Genomic DNA, 19,899 nt, shown 5'->3' with positions numbered 1-19,899 from the left:
ATTTAAGTTCCTTGAAAGCAGATTACAGCACATCATAAGCACTCAGTAAATATGTTTAAGTAATAAATATACATGTGTGTATGTAAATACACATGTGAGTATGTGTGTGTAGGTCTACGTGTTCATGTATGTATTTGGGGTGTATCAAATGTGGGTGTCATAGGTTAGCTAGGGATGGATTACAGGTCATCACTCCATGAAATAAACATGCAAGTAGCTAGTGATCGCATCAAATTGTGCATTTAATTCCAATATATTAACCTTTGCAAGTAACAGGTATTGAGCTTTTTAAAAAATTAAGAAATCTAAAAACTCTGTAAAAATATATAGAAGCAAATCTTAAAGAATCAGTATTATGTAGTCTAAGTAATCAAATAGACTCCAAAACCAAAAGGAACTTTTTGATAAGGACAGTAGTCAGAAAGTGTCTAAGAAAGAGGAGAATGATTGACAATAAAAAGAGTGAAACGCCAAAGGACTAGTCAACAAGAAATTCAGGAAGTAAATAACTAATAAGCTGTAATCCACAGGGAAGCATAGACGATAAAACATGTACAACTACTTTTATTCCCAATAAGTCACATAGAATAAATACAAAAAAGATGTTATTAATTACTATTAAGAACTTCTAGAATTGCATGTGTTACAGAGGGTAAATCTGGCATACTTGGAATCATGAATTCCAAATTGATTTTTATGTGACTCTACAGCTCTAAAATGCCAAATTATCCAAACTTGCCTGATCATCAAAATCAAGTGGAGTGCTCATAAACATTGAAGGACACTAGGCTGTTCCTCTAGGGCAGTGATTCTCAACTGGGGGCAATTTTAAGTTGATTTAAATTTAAATTAAATTAAATTAAATTTTAATTTTAAGTAACACTGGGGACGTGTTACTGCAATCTAGAGCACAGAGGCCAGGATGCTACTAAACTTCCTACAATGCACAGGACAATCCCTGCAACAAAGACAAAGTGTCAATAGCGATGAACTTGAGAAACTCTGATCTAGAGAATTCATTATAGTGGTCTGCAGTATGGCCCCAAAATCTGTATTTTTATCTAGAGATCCAGGTTATCATGATAAAGACTAGAGGAGGTTGGAGATATCAATGTAAGCTGAATTTGTTGGAAAACATTCCATAGAAGAAATACTTGTAGTGAGCTTTGAGGTGGAGACAGGACATGAACAAATGAAGGTGAGAAGGAAAATCATTCCAGCATAAGGGCAGAGCAAATCGCACCCAAAGATAGGCTACAGGGAAACACTGGGCCTGCAATTAACAGTGAGGAACAATTTCAAAGAAACCTCTGTTTCTACATGTAAGGCCCACCCTGCTTTATAGAGTGTAATGCATGTCCCCACCTTAGTTCTTACTTGATAATTAATTATTTGTCATTCCAACTCATTTTGTATCCCTTAATATGAATACAGATTAGACTGGCCCATGCAACTCCCATTTATTATGCTAATAATATTTTCTATACATTCCAATATATAAAGAAAGGGAGTGAGAACAATATTTTAGCAGAGATACCAGGTTTGATATCCAGACCTGTCTTTCATTAGCTGTGTGAGTTGGGAGCTAACAATAGAATTAATCAGCAGTTTAGGTGAAATGATACACGGAAGGAAATTAACTCTGCACCAGGCACATAGAAAACGCTGAGTAAAAGTCAGCTGCTATTTATTATTAATATTTTTTATTAAGATAACATTTATCTGAGAGAACTATGAGAAAAAAAGTGAATTTGGGGTTTAAGATTATGACTAGTCTCTTATATTTATGTTAGCAACTGATTATTTTGTGCTTTGTTTTGATTGAAGAAGATTTGAGAAAATCCTGATACATAGAAGTAAGTATTTGCAAATGGTTTCCAGTTTTAAACTACTAACCCTCACTTCTCAATATAGCTTTTATCCTGAGATCAGCACAAAATGATTCAACCTGGCAGGTTAATGTAGTGATGGTCTCCACTGTTTTATGATAAAATAAATAAACCATTTGAGTGTACATGTTGCTTTATAAAAAAATTAGTTATATCAGAATATGAATTAAATTGTATAAATTGAATTTCTATCACATAATACAGTATTTACAATCAATCCTTAGAGTGTCAGTATCAATGTCCAGAGTTCCATGGACCACAGTTTGAAAACTCTATCCGGTTCTAATCTGTATTCCCAGACTGTGGATGGGTGTGTTACGTGGCATGGGATCAAGAAGGTTATTCTAGTCTAGACAGATCACATCAATTGTTTTCTTTTGATTAGTGAGCCCAATGCTCCTGTATGGGCAGACAGTAAGTGGGTCTGGCATGATTTTCTCTTCCCAAGTCATCTCGGCTTTTCCGAGATGGTTGCAGATTGATTGCTTGATGATATGTTCAGTATCCTCCCAAATATCAGAGTTGGGTAAATTAATCTCTGTATTACAGTACTCATCTCAATCCCTTTAAAAAAATGGACCTTATATTTCCACTATAGCTTCAGTGCCTAAGGGCTAATTTCAGAATTAGCCCCTCTAGTTGCAACTGTTCATAATTCCTTCTTTTCCACAAAGAATGTATTGGCTGTTTGCTGGCCTAAGAGCTGATGTATGTGAAATAAATGGAAACTAATTTTAAATCAGAGCCTAAGATAAACATTATTTAGAAGATAAATCTGCTGGGGGCAGCAGAAGGTGGGAATTACAGAACAAACGACAACAAAAGGAGAATGCAAAGTCATATTATATTCTTAGGACTGGTTAGGCTTCTTAGTGATTAATTGTGGTCATTTTTAATTAAGCATCTACTATATGCCAAGTATCTTAACAGTGATCAGACAGGCCTCAACAGAGTTTCTATTTTAGATAGACCATGAACAAGATGAATCAGTGAAATATGTATGTTGAGATACAGAGATAAGTGCTAACGGAAAAAAACTAGAGGAAGGCAGGTTAGATATGCCAGGGATAGGCAGATAGTAGTTGGGGAGGTCTCATTGAAAAGGTAACATCTGAGTAAATGAGGGGATGAAAGGGCAAGCCACGTGGCAATCTGGCAGGAGACCCTTCTAGGAAGAGGAAAGCACAAGTGCAAAGGCCTTGAGGCAGGAGACGCCTGGCATTTTTGCAGACTAGCAAGGAGGTCATACTGGTTGGAAAGGAGGCAGAGAGATAAATGGGGGCAGTGATGGGTTCAGATCATGTAGGTCTCATGTCAAACAACCATACATCCCTGTTAGCCTGGGAGAGCCTGGGTTAATCCCCAAGTAATTGATGATTTATAGTACACTCCTCTCACGCTCCAAAGTGTTCTGGCTTAGATAATAAATTATATGTTGATCTTAGCCTAGTAGTTCACTCAGGATTTTGGCTTTTACTCTGAGAAATGAGGGAAGCCATGGAGGGGCAAAGCATGATTTAGATTTTATCAGGATCTCTCAGCCTTCTGTGGTGGGAAGAGAGTATTGGAGTGTGGGACAAAACAGGGAAACCACTTGGGAGCCTATAGGATCATCATTCTAGAATGTGCAGTGAAGCTGGATAGTTGCATTGTTTCACTTCAGGTCACACGTCTAGCTAATGGTGGGAATGGGACTGAAATTAGTTCTGACTTCAGTCTTGTGTTCTTTCCCGAATACACAGTTTCTCTCTTAGTTAGAAGTTGAGGACAAAATGGAATCCTCTGCTGGCTCTTCGAAGGCTAGTAAGCCTCCAGTCTGGTGGCAGAACTCAAGAGGTCTCCTTTCACATTGTCAGAAATAGACATGAAGCATCTCTCATTTTTTCCTGAAATAGCTTATTTTAAGTGCAACATCCAAGATTTCCTTAGGCCTTTTTCTTAAACTATCTATTTATATTTTTGTCTCATGTAATCGCTTCAGAATAATCAGTTTTATATGTTCTGTACATGCTTATTAACTCATTAATGTGTGATATAAGCTAATGGGTTGGAATGGAGCCTAAGTACAGATGCGGATATAATTTTATGCCTGCTTACATAGCAGCATAAGTATTAACAGGAATTAAATGGATTCCTGCAGATCTAAATATATTTGTGGAGGCAATTCTTCAGTTTTGCTTGTAATTTATCGCCACTGGATTCTTATATTATTTTTTCAGCAATTATCTTCAGTTTTTGAACACTGCTTTCTTCAGTCAGAGCGGGTAACAGGGAGAAAGAATGCATGTGCTGATTATACACTTGTATAGTCAATTACAACTGAATATGTGTGAACGCATCCAGGAGATCGAGATGTATATATATGGGGGAACTGTTTTAAATATGCATACCATACTCTAGATACAGAATTTGTGTATGTTTGGGTGGGATGGTGGTATATAGGCATATTTACATAGATTACATTTTAAGTAGCTTGTGTGTCCTGGGGGTTTGGGGGTGGGGGGTGGGAGGGTTAACCAGAGAGTGAAATTAACATTTGTGTTCTTTTTACTCCTATATCAGGACAACTTTAAATTCCAGTAACTTCGGCAAGCCACAGGGCAAATACAGCGTCACACAATAAATGCTTATTCTCCTGGGAATAAAACAGGAATAAGCTAACTATCAGGTCATTTGTATGAAATGAATGGAATCAAAAGAATTTTTTAAGAAAGAATGTGTGATGGAATGCAAGGTGGTCTTTTGTTGTCTTGATTATTTTTCAGTTGCACACGTTTTGAGGTTTTTTGTCTTTTTTTTCTTTTTTTCCACTTTCAAGTTCCCATACCTTTTTGAAAGCCCTTTATTCCATTTGCTAAGCAAAAAGTTCATGGGTTATTTTAGGGATGCTACTATTGACTGGAGAAGGAATTGGCAGCTGTTAAAAAGTTCCATGTGGGGATTCTGGCCAGTCTCTCTGGCGTACTGAAAGTAGGCAGTCATTTTGTAGACGCCCACACCTGGCGGTAAAAGAAGCAAGAAAAACCTCAGTGGGTTGTAGAGAATTGAAGGAGAGGAAGAGAAGGAAGGAAAGACAGTGGAGGGAAAGAGAGAAATACAGTGGTATTCGAGGGTGAGTATTCAAAATATTTAATGACCACTTCAGCAGAGGCTCAGAACACTGAGAGAGGATGTGTGCAATAAACACTCAGTAACACGATAGCTTTCATGACATGATGGTTTAAAAACACATACCCACTCATTCTTTTTCAGTGGTCTAGTCTGAATTTTTATTTTTTGCTTTCATTTCAGAATAAAACCTTACTTTTCTTTATTCAGTTTCAGCATCTTGCAAATCTTGAATCAAATTTATACATTGAAACCAAAATCTATACATGGAAGCATTTTTAGCCTATTTGTACATGAAACCGAGAACCAGAGCTTTACGTATGGAGGTTCAGGAAGGGATTCCTGTGACAAATTGTATTCCTGTTTGAACCCCAGAATCTATCAGAAAAGTCGCTTCCCCATTTAGTTATTTGAATTGCTGGTGGAGGTCTACTGGATCAAATAATCCAAAGTAGTGGATAATCCAAAAATGTCATTTATATTTGGCTTTGGAATACATTACCAGATGTTACTCTAGCAGATTTCCCTTCCTAATTAGGCCTCACTTAAACTAGGAGTTAATTTTGTCTTCATTAGCTGCTTCCAAATCAGCAGGATGGGACAAGGAGGGAGCCCAAGGCATGCTGGGTATTGGGGGAAGCTGGCCTGGTGCTAAAAGTTGTTGGTAGGCAGTGCTTAGAGAACAAAACTCAAATATGGGTAATCAGGATGATGGATATATATACTAGAAATGTTTATTGAACATCTTCTTGAGGAATTTTCAGGCCTTTATCAACTCTTTTTTTCCTCCTAATTAATCATGAGTGCAGAAAAATTCAGTAATAGGAATAAGGCAGATAATAACCTGAAATTTTATATGGAAAAAAAAATGGAGGCTCAGAGAGGTAAAATGACCTCTCACACAGACTGATCCTGGGGTAAACAGTTCCTAAATACTGAACCTGATAAATGAATGATAAGAAGACCCCACTGTTTCCTTCTTATTGATGATTTGAATAATGAGGAAGCTTGAATTCTCCTGGCCTAATTCACATTAAGAGAGCTAAGATAATGAAGCTGTGATTAAATGGCTATTAAACTATTTTTATCAAACAGAGATCAAGCAAGTGTGAGAATCTGGGGACGCAGAGTGTAATTGCAATTCTACAAGATGCAGAAAAAATTGCTGTCATAAGCAGGGCATGGTCTTTCCATAATAACCTGCATTTAAAAATCTTTGGGGCATCACATGCAGTTTTCACTCTGTTTCTCCCTTCAAATATCGGTTAGCATCTGAGTCCCTCATTCCCTACTTAATTTAGTGGATTTATTTATTCACCCTATGTGTGCAGTTCAGTGGGTTGAATACACTGTCTGTCCCTCCATGTGTAACCACTCGGCAGATCCTTTTGACTGAAAAAGGCATCCCAGATATGATACTGGGGCTGGTATTTCAATTTTAAAGTGACCCTGATACCCCAAGAGGCAGAATCTGTCCTTCTTCCAGTGTGCCTTTTGAGTGTCGTCCGATTCATTGCAGATCATATAGTGTCCCAGCAGTCCCAAAGAGCAGTGGTGAACCTTCGGATTTTTTTTATTGTATTTTTTTTATTGTCGAAAATAACATATATACATATATACATATATACATAGAAGTGATAACTTTCCAAGTGCAATTTAACAAGTAGTTAGAGAGTAAGTCTCAAAAATTATTATATGTTGCAGTTCCACAGTTTCAGTTATTTCCTTATTATGAAATCTAACATATACCCAAAAAGGTAATATCTTTCAAAGCATGATTTAACAAGTATATATATAGGAAATTTCCAAAGTTGTTACAAGTTATAGTACCATAGTTTCAGTTATTATCTTATTGTGAAATATAACGTATATACAAAGAGTTATAGCTTTCAAATTACATTTTAACATGTAGCTATAGTACAAATTGCAAAGGATGCTATGTGTTACAGTTCCACCATTTCAATTCTTTCCTTCTAGCTATTCTACTACCCTAGCAACTAAGAAAATGAAAGTTATATAAAGATTCAGCATTCATAATCCTTTGTTAAATTCCATTGTGTCTGTTGCTACCACTTCCTCTAGTTTAATTACTTTCCCAATCTTCAGGGATGTCTAGGCGGTGACCACCCTAACTCGTTCATGTTGAAAAGGGGTTTCAACTTTATGAGCAAAGGGGACACATCTGGTTGATGTTCTTGAAGAGCTATTGCCTCTGGGTTTTGGGACTTAGCTGGCATAGGAGCACTCTGAAGGATTTAAGTCTCTGAAGAATAAACTTATTGAGTGAAACTTTGTTATAGAGTCCCAGATAGGGATCCAGGTATTCTTTAAGGTTTTCAGGACTATTATTGACTTGGGCTTATCATATTGGGGTCATTTGGCATATCTAGGTGAATCTTGCATAGGAGTAACCTCCGGAACAGCTTCTTGACTCTATTTGAACTCTCTCAGCCACTTATTTTGTTGCCTTTCTTTTCCCCTTTTTAGTCAAAAAGGCACTCTCAATCCCTCAATGCCAGGGTCAGGCTCATTCCAGGAATCCATGTCCCACGTTGCCAGGAAGGCTCATTTATCTTGGGGGTCCTGTCCCACATCAGTGGGAGACTGATGAATTTATTTGCAGAGTTAGGCTTAGAGAAAGTCCACATTTGAGCAACAAAAGAGGTTCTCTGGAGGTGACTCCTAGGCATAACTATAGGTGGGCATAGCCTCCCCTTAACAACCATAAGTTTCACCTGAGTGAGGCTCAATATCGAGGGCTTAATTAACTTATAAAGCAGGGGGTTCGTAAGTTCACATAGCACATGTTATGTCCACAATAATTCATCCGTATCTCACATTATCATCACTTAGCTGTACAATCCTCATCACTCCATTTTCAACAATTCTCATGACCCAAAACATCTTGTAGCTCCTGTCAGCCCTCAATTATTTGTCCCTAGTATCTGTGTAATACTAGTATGGTATTCCTATTAATTATAGTCCCTAGTATAAAATATGTAAAATTTTCCCATATACCCTTCTGTTGTTAACTCTCTGCACTAGTGTCATACCTTAGAAGTATATCATGCAAGCACCTATCTATATTTGTGGTGCTGATCTGTGGGATGCATGCCTTTAAATAACACCTTTCAATCTTAATCTCCTTCAGTATAGCTCTAACACTTATAATCCCATTAACAAACAATCATCAGCCCTATCCATTACCATACCTTTGAAACACCATAATTAACGTATCTGGACATATTAGATTACCATTCCCCTTCACCAGCCACTGTCTAGCACTAGGTCCCCAATACTCTACATTATAAGACATTGATTTTACATTGTTGATACAGTTCATAGAAGTGGTGAGATACAATATCTCTCCTTCTGTGTCTGACTTATTTTGCTCAGAATTGTATCTTCAGAGTTCATCCATGTTGTTCCATGTTTCAGAACCTTGTTGCTTCTTAGTGCTGCATAGCATCCCATTGTATGTATATATCACATTTTGTTTATCCACTAGTCTGTTGAAGGACACTTGGATAGTTTACTTCTCTTGGCGATTGTGAACAATGCTGCTAAGAACATCGGTGTGCAAATTTCTGTTCATGTCATTGCTTTCAGATCTTCTGGATATATACCAAGAAGGGCAATTGCTGGATCATAGGGTAGTTCAATATCTAGTTTTCTGAGAAACCGCCAAAATATCTTCCAGAGTGGCTGTACCATTAAACAGTCCCACCAGCAGTGAATAAGAGTTCCAATTTCTCCACATCCTCTCCAGCATTTGTAGTTTCCTGTTTTACTGATGACAGCCATTCTTATTGGTGTGAGATGATAACTCATTGTGGTCTTGATTTGCATCTCCCTAAAGCTAGTGAAGATGAACATTTTTTTCATGTGTTTTTTTTTTTTTTTTAGCCATTTGTATTTCCCCCTCAGAGAAATGTCTTTTCATAGCTTTTGCCCATTTTATAATCAGTCTGTATGTACTAATGTTGTTGAGTTGTAGGATTTCTTTATATATGCGAGATATCAGTCTCTTTTCAGATACATGGTTTCCAAATATTTTCTCCCATTGCATTGGCTGCCTCTTCACCTTTTTGACAAAGTTCTTTGAGGTAAAGAAGTTTTGATATTGAGGAGTTCCCATTTATCTATTTTTTATTTCGTTGCTTGTGCTTTGGGTATAAGGTCTAAGAAACAACCTCCTAATACTAGGTCTTGAAGATGTTTCCCTACATTAGCTTCTAGGAGATTTATGGTACTGTCTCTGATATTGAGGTCTTTGATCCACTTAGAGTTAATTTTTATATAGAGTGTGAGATAGGGGTCCTCTTTCATTCTTTTTGTTATGGCTATTCAGTTACCCCAGCTTCATTTGTTGAAGAGCCTGTTCTGTCCCAGTTCAGTGGATTTGGGGGTCTTATAAAAAATCAGTTGACCATGTATCTAAGGGTCTATTTCTGAACTCTCAATTTGATTCTGTTGATCAATATGTCTATCTTTATGCCAATACCATGCCGTTTTCACCACTGCAGCTTTATAGTAGCCTTCAAAGTCTGGAAATGTAAGTCCTCCCATTTTGTTCTTCTTTTAAAGGATGTTTTTGGCATTTTGAGGCCCCTTTCCCTTCCAAATAAATTTGATAACTAGCTTTTCCAAGTCTACAAAGTAGGTTGTTAGAGATTTGATTGGAATTGCATTGAATCTGTAGATCAGTTTGGATAGAATTGACATCTTAACAATGTTTAGTCTTCCTATCCATGAGCATGGAATATTTTTTCACCTATTTAGGTCCTTTTTATTTCTTTTAGTAAAATATTATAGTTTTCTGTGTAAAGGTCTTTTACACCATTGTTTGAGTTTATTCCTAGGTACTTGATTTTTTTAGTTGCTAGTGTGAATGGAATTTTTTTTTTTAATTGAATCTTCAGTTAGGTCATTACTAGTGTTTAGGAACATTACCAACTTATGTGCATTAATCTTATATCATGCCACTCTGCTGAATTTGTTTATTAGCTCAATAAGCTTTGTGGTCAAACTCTCAGGATTTTTCAAATATAAGATCATCTCATCTGCAAATAATGACAGTTTTACTTCATTCTTTCTAATTTGGGTACCTTTTATGTCTTTGTCTTGGTGAATTGCTCTGGCTAGAACATCTAGCACAATGTTGAATAATAAAGGTGACAGTTGGCATCCTTGTCTCATTCCCTATCTTAGGAGGAAGGCTTTCAGTCTCTCACCGTTGAGTACCATGCTGGCTGTGGGTTTTTCATATATGCCTTTTATCATATTGAGAAATCTTCCTTCAATTCTTTCCTTTTGAAATATTTTTATCAAAAAGGGACGGTGAATTTTGGCAAGTGTTTTTTTCAGCATCTTTTGAGATGATTATTTGATTTTTCCCTTTTGATTTGTTAATGTGTTGAATTACATTAATTCATTTTCTTATGTTTAACCACCCTTGCATGCCAGGAATGAATCCCACATGGTTGTGGTGTATAATTCTTTTAATGTGCCTTTGTAGTCTATTTGTAAGTCTTTTGTTTAGGATTTTTGCATCTATATTCATTAGGGAGATTGGCCATAGTTTTCTCTTTTTTATATTGCCTTCATCTGGTTTTGGTATCAGAGCAATATTAGCTTCATAAAATGAGTTAGGTAGTGTTCCTTTTTCTTCAATTTTTTTTTTGAAAGAGTTTGAGCAGGAATGGTGTCAATTGTTTTTGGAAAGTTTGGTAAAATTCTCCTGTGAAGCCATCTGGCCCTGGGCTTTTATTTGTGAGTAGATTTTTAGTGACTGACTGGATCTCGTTGCTTGTGATTGGTTTGTTGAGGTCTTCTATTTCTTCTTGGGTCAGTCTATGTTGTTCATGTGTTTCCAGGAAATTGTCCATTTCCTCTAAATTGTCTAGCTTATTGGCATACAGTGTTCACAGTATCCTCTTATGATTTTTGTTTTCCTTCGGGATCTGTAGTAATTACCCCCTTTTGATTTCTGTTTCTGTTTATTTGTCTTCTCTTCCTTTGACTTTATCAGTCCAGCTAAGGGTCTGTCAATCTTGATGATCTTCTCAAAGAACCAACTTTTGGTTTTATTTATTCTCTTTATTGCTTTTATTGTTCTCCTAAGCTCATTATTTCTGCTTTAATCTTTGTTATTTCCTTTCATCTACTTGCTTTAGGGTTAGTTTGCTGATCATTCTCTAGCCTCTTCAGTTCGGTTAGGTCTTTGGTTTTAGCTCTTTGTTGCTTTTTGATATATGCATTTAGAGCTATAAATTTTCCTCTCAGCACTGCCTTTGCTGCATCCCACAGGTTTGATATGTTGTTTTCTCATTTTTAATCATTTCTAAATATTTATCAATTTCTTTTGCAATTTCTTCTTTGACCTGCTGGTTGTTTAGGAGTGTGTTGTTTAGCCTCCATATATTTATGAAAGATCTGGTTCTTTGGTGGTTATTGATTTCTGGTTGCATTCCATTGTGGTCAGAGAATGTGCTTTGAATAATTTCAATCTTTTTAAATTTATTAAGACTTGTTTTGTGCCCTGGCATATGAACTATCCTGGAAAACGTTCCATGGGCACTAGAGAAGAATGTATATCCTGGTACTTTGGGATGTAACAATTATCTGTTAAGTCTAATTCATTTATCATATTGTATAGGTTCTCAATTTCCTTATTGGTCCTCTGTCTAGTTGTCCTATAGAAGAGAGTGGTATATTGAAGTCTCCCACTATTATTGTATACGTGTCTTTTGCTCCCTTCAGCTTAGCCAATGTTTGTCTCATGTATTTTGGAGCTCCTTGATTGGGTGCATAAACATTTATAATTGTTATTTCTTCTTGGTGAATTATCCCTTTTATTAATATACAGTGTCCTTCTTTGTCTCTTTTGACATCTTTGCATTTAAAGTCTATTTTGTCCAAAATTGATTGCAGTTTGCATAGAGTATTTTTTTCATCCTTTTACTTTCAGCATCTTTGTGTCACAGGGTCTAAGATGAGTCTCTTGTAAACAGCATATTGATGGGCCATATTTTTTAATCCATTCTACCAGTCTGTATCTTTTAATTGGCAAGTTTAATCCATTCACATTCAAAGTGATTACTGTGATGGTAGTTCTTGAACCAACCATCTTATCCTTTGGTTTTTAGTTGTTAGATCTGTCTTTTTCCCTCTCTTTTTTTTTTTTTTTTCCTTTAAGTTACCTTTATTAATAACTCTTCAGTTCTGTGTTCTTCTCAAGATCTCTCTCTCCTTTCTTTTTTTCTCAGCTGGTAGAGCTCCCTTTTGTATTTCTTGCAGGGCAGGTCTCTTATTAACAAATTCTCTTCAGCATTTGTTTAATGCTGAAAATTTTAAACTCTCCTTCAGTTTTGAAGGAGAGCTTTGCTGGATAAAGTATTCTCTTTCAGAATCTTAAATATATCATACCACTCCCTTCTTGCCTCCATGGTGTCCACTGAGTAGTCAGTACTTAGTCTTATGTTGTTCCCTTGTAAGTGGTGAATCGCTTCTCTCTTGCTTCTTTCAGAAGTTTCTCCTTCTCTTCAGCATTTGACAATCTAATAGTATATGTCTTGGAGTAGGTTTATTTGGATTTATTCTATTTGGAGTTCATTGAGCATCTCTGATTTGCATAATTATGTCATTTAGAAGATTTGGGAAGTTTTCCTCAACTATGTCTTGAAACACTCTTCCTAGCCCTTTACTCTTTTCTCCTCCTTCTGGGACACTATTAATTCTTAGATTTGATTGCTTCATGCTGTCCATCATTTCTCTGAGATCCATTTCAAATTTGTCGATATTTTTCCCATTTGTTCTTTTGTGTGCTTACATTCTGCCCTCAAGTTCATTTATCCTTTCTTCTGTCTCTTCAAATCTGCTATTGTGTGTCTCTAGTATATTTTTAATTTGAGCCACAGTGTCTTTTATTCTATAAGGTCTGCTATTTTTTTATTTATTCTTTCAAATTCTTCTTTATGCCCTTATAGAGTCTTCTTGATTTCCTTTATGTCTTTAGCCATCTTGTTAAAGTTGTTTGGAGATTTGTTTGTACTTCTTTAATTAATGCTCCAAATTTTGTGTCTCTTGTGGCTTTTTAATTTGTTTGTTTGGCTTGTCCATATCTTATAGATCCTTCAAGTGCTTTGTAATTTTCTGTTGACTACAGGGTATTTGCTTGTCTTGATAGGGTTATTTTGGGAAGTGCAGAATTATTTGAGCATTTATATATAACTTGGCTTGCTGGGGTGCAGTTCCCCAATTCTACCATTAGGTGGCCCTCTTGAGGCATAGCTTGCTGGCATGCAGTTTCCCTAACCTACCAGCAGGTGGTGCTCTCATTAGGTCTTCCCTGAACTTCTGTGTGGTAGGCAGAGTCCAAACCAGGTGGGGAACCAATCAGTGCACCCATTCTCCATGTGCTCTGGGGAATGCCTGTCCTGGGGCTGAACATGGGCCCTGAGCAGATAGGCAGGGAATCAGATCAAAGGCATCTGGCAGATGGAACATGCACCCTGCCTGCTGGTTCTTTGTCTGTCATGTGCCCTTGAGCCTCTGGAGTGTGGGAGATGCTCCCGATTGCTGGTATGGCGCCTCTCCCTTCCCCACTTCTTGCCGGTGCAATCCCCCACCCCCAACTTCTGTAGTGGGGAGAGCTAACACTGCCTGCTGGGGTTCCCTAAAAGGAGATCCCCACTTTCTGACTTTGGAGGATCACTCTCCAGCAAATTCTCAAGGTAGGTGAACGGGAGTGGAGAACTGCTGCTCACTCCCTTGTCTGGTGGCAGTTTTGCTGCTGCTAGCCTTGGGTGGGGGAGCAGTCCAGAGTGGAACAAACTCATTGCATCCCTCCAGCTACTGTCTCTCCTCTGTCTTTGTCAGGTGTCCCCTCCACGAACTCTGGAGGACCCTCTATGGCTGGTCACACCCTGAAACCATGGTCCCTGGTGTCCTCCGACCCCTTTCTAGTTACTGTCACAGAATAGAAACCCATTTCACCTCACCTACTTTTCCATCTTCCTGGAAGCCTGAACCTTCGAAGTTTGTTGACTATCATTTATAATATTATTTATTTATCATTTATCAAATGATGTATTTATCAAAATTATGTCTCATTTATTAATGACATGGCATTGCTTAGGAATTGTAGATTCTAAAGTTTGGTTTAATAACATGAAAGTATCTGTAGCATGTGCCATTGGAAATTCTTTACATCGCAAATGAGTTTCTGTTGATGTGTGTGCCAGTTTGGATGTATTTTGTCCCCCAAAATTCCATGTTCTTTGATGCATTCTTGTGTGGGCAAACGTATTAGTGTTGATTAAATTGGAACCTTTGGATTAGGTTGTTTCCATGGAGATGTGATCCACCCAACTGTAAGTGATAACTCTAACTGGATAATTTCCATGGAGGCATGGCCCCGCCCATTCAGCATGGGCCTTGATTAGTTTACTGGAGCCCTGTATAAGAGCTCAGACCGAAGGAGCTTGCTGCTGCAACTTACAGAGACATTTTGAAGATGACCGTTGAAAGCTGATGCTTTGGTGAATGCCATTTTGAAACACAACCTGGGAGCAAGCAGACGCCAGCTACATGCCTTCCCAGCTAACAGAGGTTTTCCTTACACCCATGGCCTTTCTCCAGTGAAGGTACCCTATTGTTGATGCCTTACCTTGGACCGTTTATGGCCTTAAGACTGTAACTGGGTAACCAAATAAACCCCTTTATAAAAGCCAGTCCATCTCTGGTGTTTTGCAAACAGCAGCATTAGCAAACCGGAACAATGTTCCTTCTTAATTCCTGGAGAATCCTTAGGGAATGAAGGGACAGTCACAGGGACCTTTATTTAGGTTGGAAGAATAGGTGCAGCCTTGCATTCTGTAAGGAGAGCCTAAGGTTGAAACCCACCTTGGGAAATTTTGCTTGATAACCACAGAGCACGACTGTGGAAATGCCCGTGGCTTCTTTTCTGCCTTTACCTCTGTCTCCCTGCTGCTAGCACCAAGCCTGAGCTGAGGTTGAGCAGCTGTAGCTTACTACCCAATTGGGGACCTGCTGTCTCTGCCACCCTCTCTCTCTCTCCTTTCTTTAATTTATTTATTTTATCCTGAATGGAGCTAATAAATATGTTTTTGTAAAAACAGCAATTTTGAACAATTAGAAAGCAGCATCACCGCTGAGTCTCTGAAAGGTTATCTTGCAGTGTCATTTTCCTGACTAATGTCTGTCTACCTCCCTGTCACTTGTGAACAGACATGTGTTAGCAGGCCAGTGTGCTTCATCTGCGGTGACTTTGATTTATTTGCTCTGTAAATTGGGATCGAAGCAATAATGGAAAGTGACATTAATTGTTTAACAGAGTCCACCTTGTCACATCCATTGCCTTCTCTGGGGCATTTGATTGTTGAAACTCATACAAAACTAATTGAAATTGCCACAATGAGGGGCAGTGTCCACTCAACCTTACATGGAGGAATATCTGTTGAGCTTCAATGTGAATGTGTTATTTGTAAATATCAAGCTCCTTTCCCATCCTCCTCCTTTAAAGAGAATATGGAGAATTTGAAATAATAACGTTTGTTCTTACTTAATTCAAGAAAATACTTTACTAAAGTACATCATTTTAGGGCACTTCTCAGCATCACCCATGTCCATGGATGATAATACAGGCATTTAATAATCATATGTAAGGTGCAGTGGCTGGGAATAATGATTACAGTCCTTCTGGTATCACCAGTGCCAGGGCAGTTGTGCCATGCTGGTGTAACCATTATATACCGGATTATCATCCATACTGGGTGAATACCAGCTAGCCCTGCCCACATACCTTAACATAACACGTGCACACATATACAATCACCATGCCTACCTTATATTCCACAAGCCTTCCCTACCCGTTGTGATTCCAGTAAAGAAGAGAATTAAAATAGTTGGTGGTTTAATCAGATCTTATAAATTAATTATGACATTATCAAGCACCAGCATTTCTGCCATTGTATTTGGTATACATTCCACAAGGCTTATTAAAGAAATCGGAGAAAACTAGTTAATTTAAATGTTCTTTGTCATTTTTGACTTAATAGGAATTCTCATAGTTTGTTTACATTACGGTCGAAGTAAGGCGCTATTGTATTATGTGATTGAAAGCAAATAGAGGCTGGTAGTATTGCTGAAAAGCCAAACACAAAATTTAAATTGGGGTAAACAAAATTATTCATTTATTTGGTAAACATTCTTAACTATTTTCCTTGAGCTATTTGAACCTCAGTGAAATAAGCCTTTTTTAAAGATGGGAAACCTGGAGAAAATGTCCAATTTATCGAAAGCATGTATGTGTGTGTGTGTGTGTATTTGTGAGGTAAATACTGATTATATTTTCTAAGATTATTTTTATTAGATAATATGAAGATATTCATATTAATGTAAAGTTCATTGTTTCGATATGATTTTAAATAAAATGTATTTCATTTAAGTATATTTTATTCCGAACAGTTTAATCTTATTTTTTTTTTTTTTTCATTCATTGGGAAACCTAAATTCAAATAGTAAACAGAAGATTGGAGTCTTGAGTAGCAGATTATGATCCTGGGGAGAAAAGAAAATCATTTCAATATCTTTATTATTTGGTTTCCATGGATGGGGTCCAGAGGCATTCCCAGGGAGGAGGATGTTCAATAAGTGTTGTTGGTTGTTGAATTGAGCAATTTGATTACAGTGAATTGGTCAGTTTATGGAAATAAGTGGTGTGTTTTTGAAGTTAAAAGTTTCTCCCTTCTGATTAGGGTTTGCCTTCCTGCACTGGAGTCTTAAATCTCATACACTTGTCACCCTACAATGTGTGCCCAAACTCCTTGACTGACAACCTCAAATCCGCAGGCATTAGGGAGGGTGCATTATGCAAATCTAAAAATGTCGATTAAATTCTGCCGTTAGTACAAACCTCTTGAATGTAAAAGAGTTAGAAGTCTGTAGTTTTACTCCTGGCTGGAGACTGATCAGTAATGAGGAAAAACAATTTTTATGTGAAAATAGAATGTATACATGATAAAGGCCTGCCTAATTTCTCTAGTAATACAATTTGATTTTCTGATTAGCTGTCTTATTCCGTGATTCTTGTAATTTTGTCAGGTCAATTAACTGGAGTTCAGTGCTAAAGAGAAAGGAAGTGTGGATACTGCTGGCTTCATTAGATGTCAGTGGCTTAGGTGCATTTTGTAATAGAATCTGTGTGGGATAATTTAGCCAATATTGTTAATGTCATAGCATACAGAACTTAAAAAAAAAAAAAAAAAACTTACAAAGTCAGATTGGACAAACAATATGAAGTACTAAAAGAAGGAAAGGAAAGTTCGCTTTGCAACGTATATTGCAGGCAATAAATGCAGATCAGTGAAATATTCAGCAAGTAATCATTGTATATCTATGCTCTGTGCCCAGCACTATACTGGTTGTCCAGATGTGTAGAATATAATACATTGTCTTATTAATAAGTTGTATAAGCTCCAACTGGGATTCCTTATATATATTATCTTTTTATAATAAGTTGTTTACAGACTCTTCCCTTCTACTGGAGGGTTCTTGGGGCAGAGTTTTGTCTTGTTTCTCTTTGTATCTCCAACACTAACCAACCATCACCCCTGGCCCAAAGTGGTGTTACTCCAAATATATTTCTGGATGAATGACTTATGATTAACTTTCCAAGGGTGTGTTTGTGGCGGTGAGTCTGGGAGGTGAGAAAACAAGTTAGAATAAATTTGCAGGACTGCCCGCCACAGACACACACTAGAAGTAATGCTGCACAAGGAGAGTGGCCGAGGCAGCATGAAGTAAATGCATTTGAGACATTACCAAGTAAGTCTCAGCTTAGTGCTTGAGCAGATAAAGAGGAATCAAGGTGGTTCCAGAGTTTAGGTCTCAAGAACTGTTATCCAAAATAGAAAAGGCAAAAGAAAGAGCAGTTTCACTGTGAAAGGAAAGACCTAAGTTGGGGTTTTGGAGGTGAGGGAGCTATGATCAGGTAGAAATATCTATTAGGCAGTTATAAATGCATGCATGATTAAAGGTTGGGATAGATGTCACAGAGAGAAAGAGATGATTTGGGAGGGTTTAGTCATGATATTATCATTGAAACCATGAAAGTGTATGGTGTCTCCTGATACCATTTCAATTTCTGGTGGTGTTCAAACAGAGGTTATCTAAACATTTTGGGGAATAGGTTGTAAAGGAATTTCAAACACTGTATCTGAGAATGACACAGAGGATGCTTAAAATTCTTTCAAATCCTGAGAACTCCCTAAATCTTCTCTTTTAGCTGGGAAAACAAGGTATAATATGTGGAAACAGGCTGTGGACAAGACAGAATCATATATAACAGTATTAAATACTGACATCATAAATTACCAAATCAGCTCAACAATCAGGGATTGGTACAGAAAAGGTATTAATTGTGTGATTCCAACCAAAAGTGAATTTGGGGGTTGGGAAAGACCAGATCTTTGTGGCTGGGCTCGGACAGTCAAGGTTTCATGTGGAGCTTATTCATTTGGTTCAACATCTTCCGTCTATGCTGATTAATCCTGTTACCCATCCCCTGATGCCAACTCACACATGCCGTCTTCTGTTTTTCTGTTTTTTGCAGAAGATAGATGAAGAGAATGAGGCAAACTTGCTAGCAGTCCTCACAGAGACCCTGGACAGCCTCCCTGTGGATGAAGACGGATTGCCCTCATTTGATGCGCTGACAGATGGAGATGTGACCACTGACAATGCCGCTAGTCCTTCCTCCATGCCTGACGGCACCCCTCCACCTCAGGAGGCAGAAGAGCCGTCCCTAGTAAGAACCCTTCCTACTGTTTAACAGGAATTGGAGTTGCCTCTGGCTACCCGCTGCATGGGTATGATGTAGTAACAGTAAGGTTTGGATTCTTAATTTAGACTGATGCCGGAAAAATAACTAAGCACAGAGTTGTAAATTCTGTGATTCTCTGCTTTAAATTGTTGAAAATACAGATCTTTGTGTGATCTTGTTACAGTTTTTTTTCCCAACTGTCTTTTGCTGTTTATGTGTGTGTTTATTTCTTTCCTAGTATCGTTCGTGTTCATGGTAGAAACTTAGAAATATAGAGAACAAAAACCAATAGACTGAAAATTCATCTGCAATTTCAAATAACCTCTAATACTAAAAATGATTGAAATCTTTTCACTTACAATATATCATGAACAAACTTGTGAATTTTAAATATATGCATCACTTTTAATGGTTGCATAGTATTTTATAGTGCACAGATGTCCTAATCTATTAAACAATTCCATATGGGTGGATGTTTAGTTTTTACCTCCTATTTTTCACCATAAATAAATTGTATAAATGACATATTTGTAGTTTTACTTTTACGTATGCAATTCTAGAAATAGAATTGTTGAGTCGAGGGGTATGCAACATTTTAAGGCTTTGGATCCATATTTTTCCTGAAGATTTAAAAATAATAGAACCTTGCCAACCTAAATTACTTAAATTTGTGATAGGCAATGAAGAACAAATTTGTTGGAAAATGAAGAGTGAGCTTTCTTTTCAGTAAAGTTCTTGGGCATAATTTTATTAATTCCCAGACACAGTTTACCTTCTCATCTATAGTAGTCATTTGTCACTTATCATAAATCTGATATAAGAGCTTGCTGTGCAAATTATAGAATGCTATTTTCCAAACTTTAATAATGTACTTTGACATGTATTTAGAGGTTCTTTCTTTTAAATCTCTAAATCTTTAAGTGTTAAAACACTCCACGTAAGCATGTTTAGATCCTATTTGTATTTCCTTGCATTTTGAGATTTCTGGTCTAGAGGAGAAGACCTCATGAGTAATTGTGCCTTACTTATTCCCAAATTTCTCCATGTGTCAGTGTC

General features: G+C 37.3%; 1 protein-coding gene across 2 annotated transcripts in view; it reads left to right on the top strand.

Moving 5' to 3' along the window:
• Window positions 1–19,899, top strand: part of PPARGC1A (PPARG coactivator 1 alpha) — a 114,116-nt gene that overhangs the window by 57,360 nt on the left and 36,857 nt on the right. For both annotated transcript variants that reach the window (XM_037829509.1, XM_037829508.1), the window contains exon 3: window positions 18,634–18,828. In XM_037829509.1, coding sequence (XP_037685437.1) covers window positions 18,781–18,828 — 48 coding nt within the window. In that variant the 5' untranslated portion in view covers window positions 18,634–18,780. The remainder of the gene's footprint in view (window positions 1–18,633; window positions 18,829–19,899) is intronic.

The sequence above is a fragment of the Choloepus didactylus genome, chromosome 3 (genome assembly GCF_015220235.1).
Source record: "Choloepus didactylus isolate mChoDid1 chromosome 3, mChoDid1.pri, whole genome shotgun sequence".
Classification (NCBI taxonomy): Eukaryota; Metazoa; Chordata; class Mammalia; order Pilosa; family Megalonychidae; genus Choloepus; species Choloepus didactylus.
Note: the sequence above shows the minus strand (reverse complement) of the source record. Positions and strands in the feature narration are given on the sequence as shown.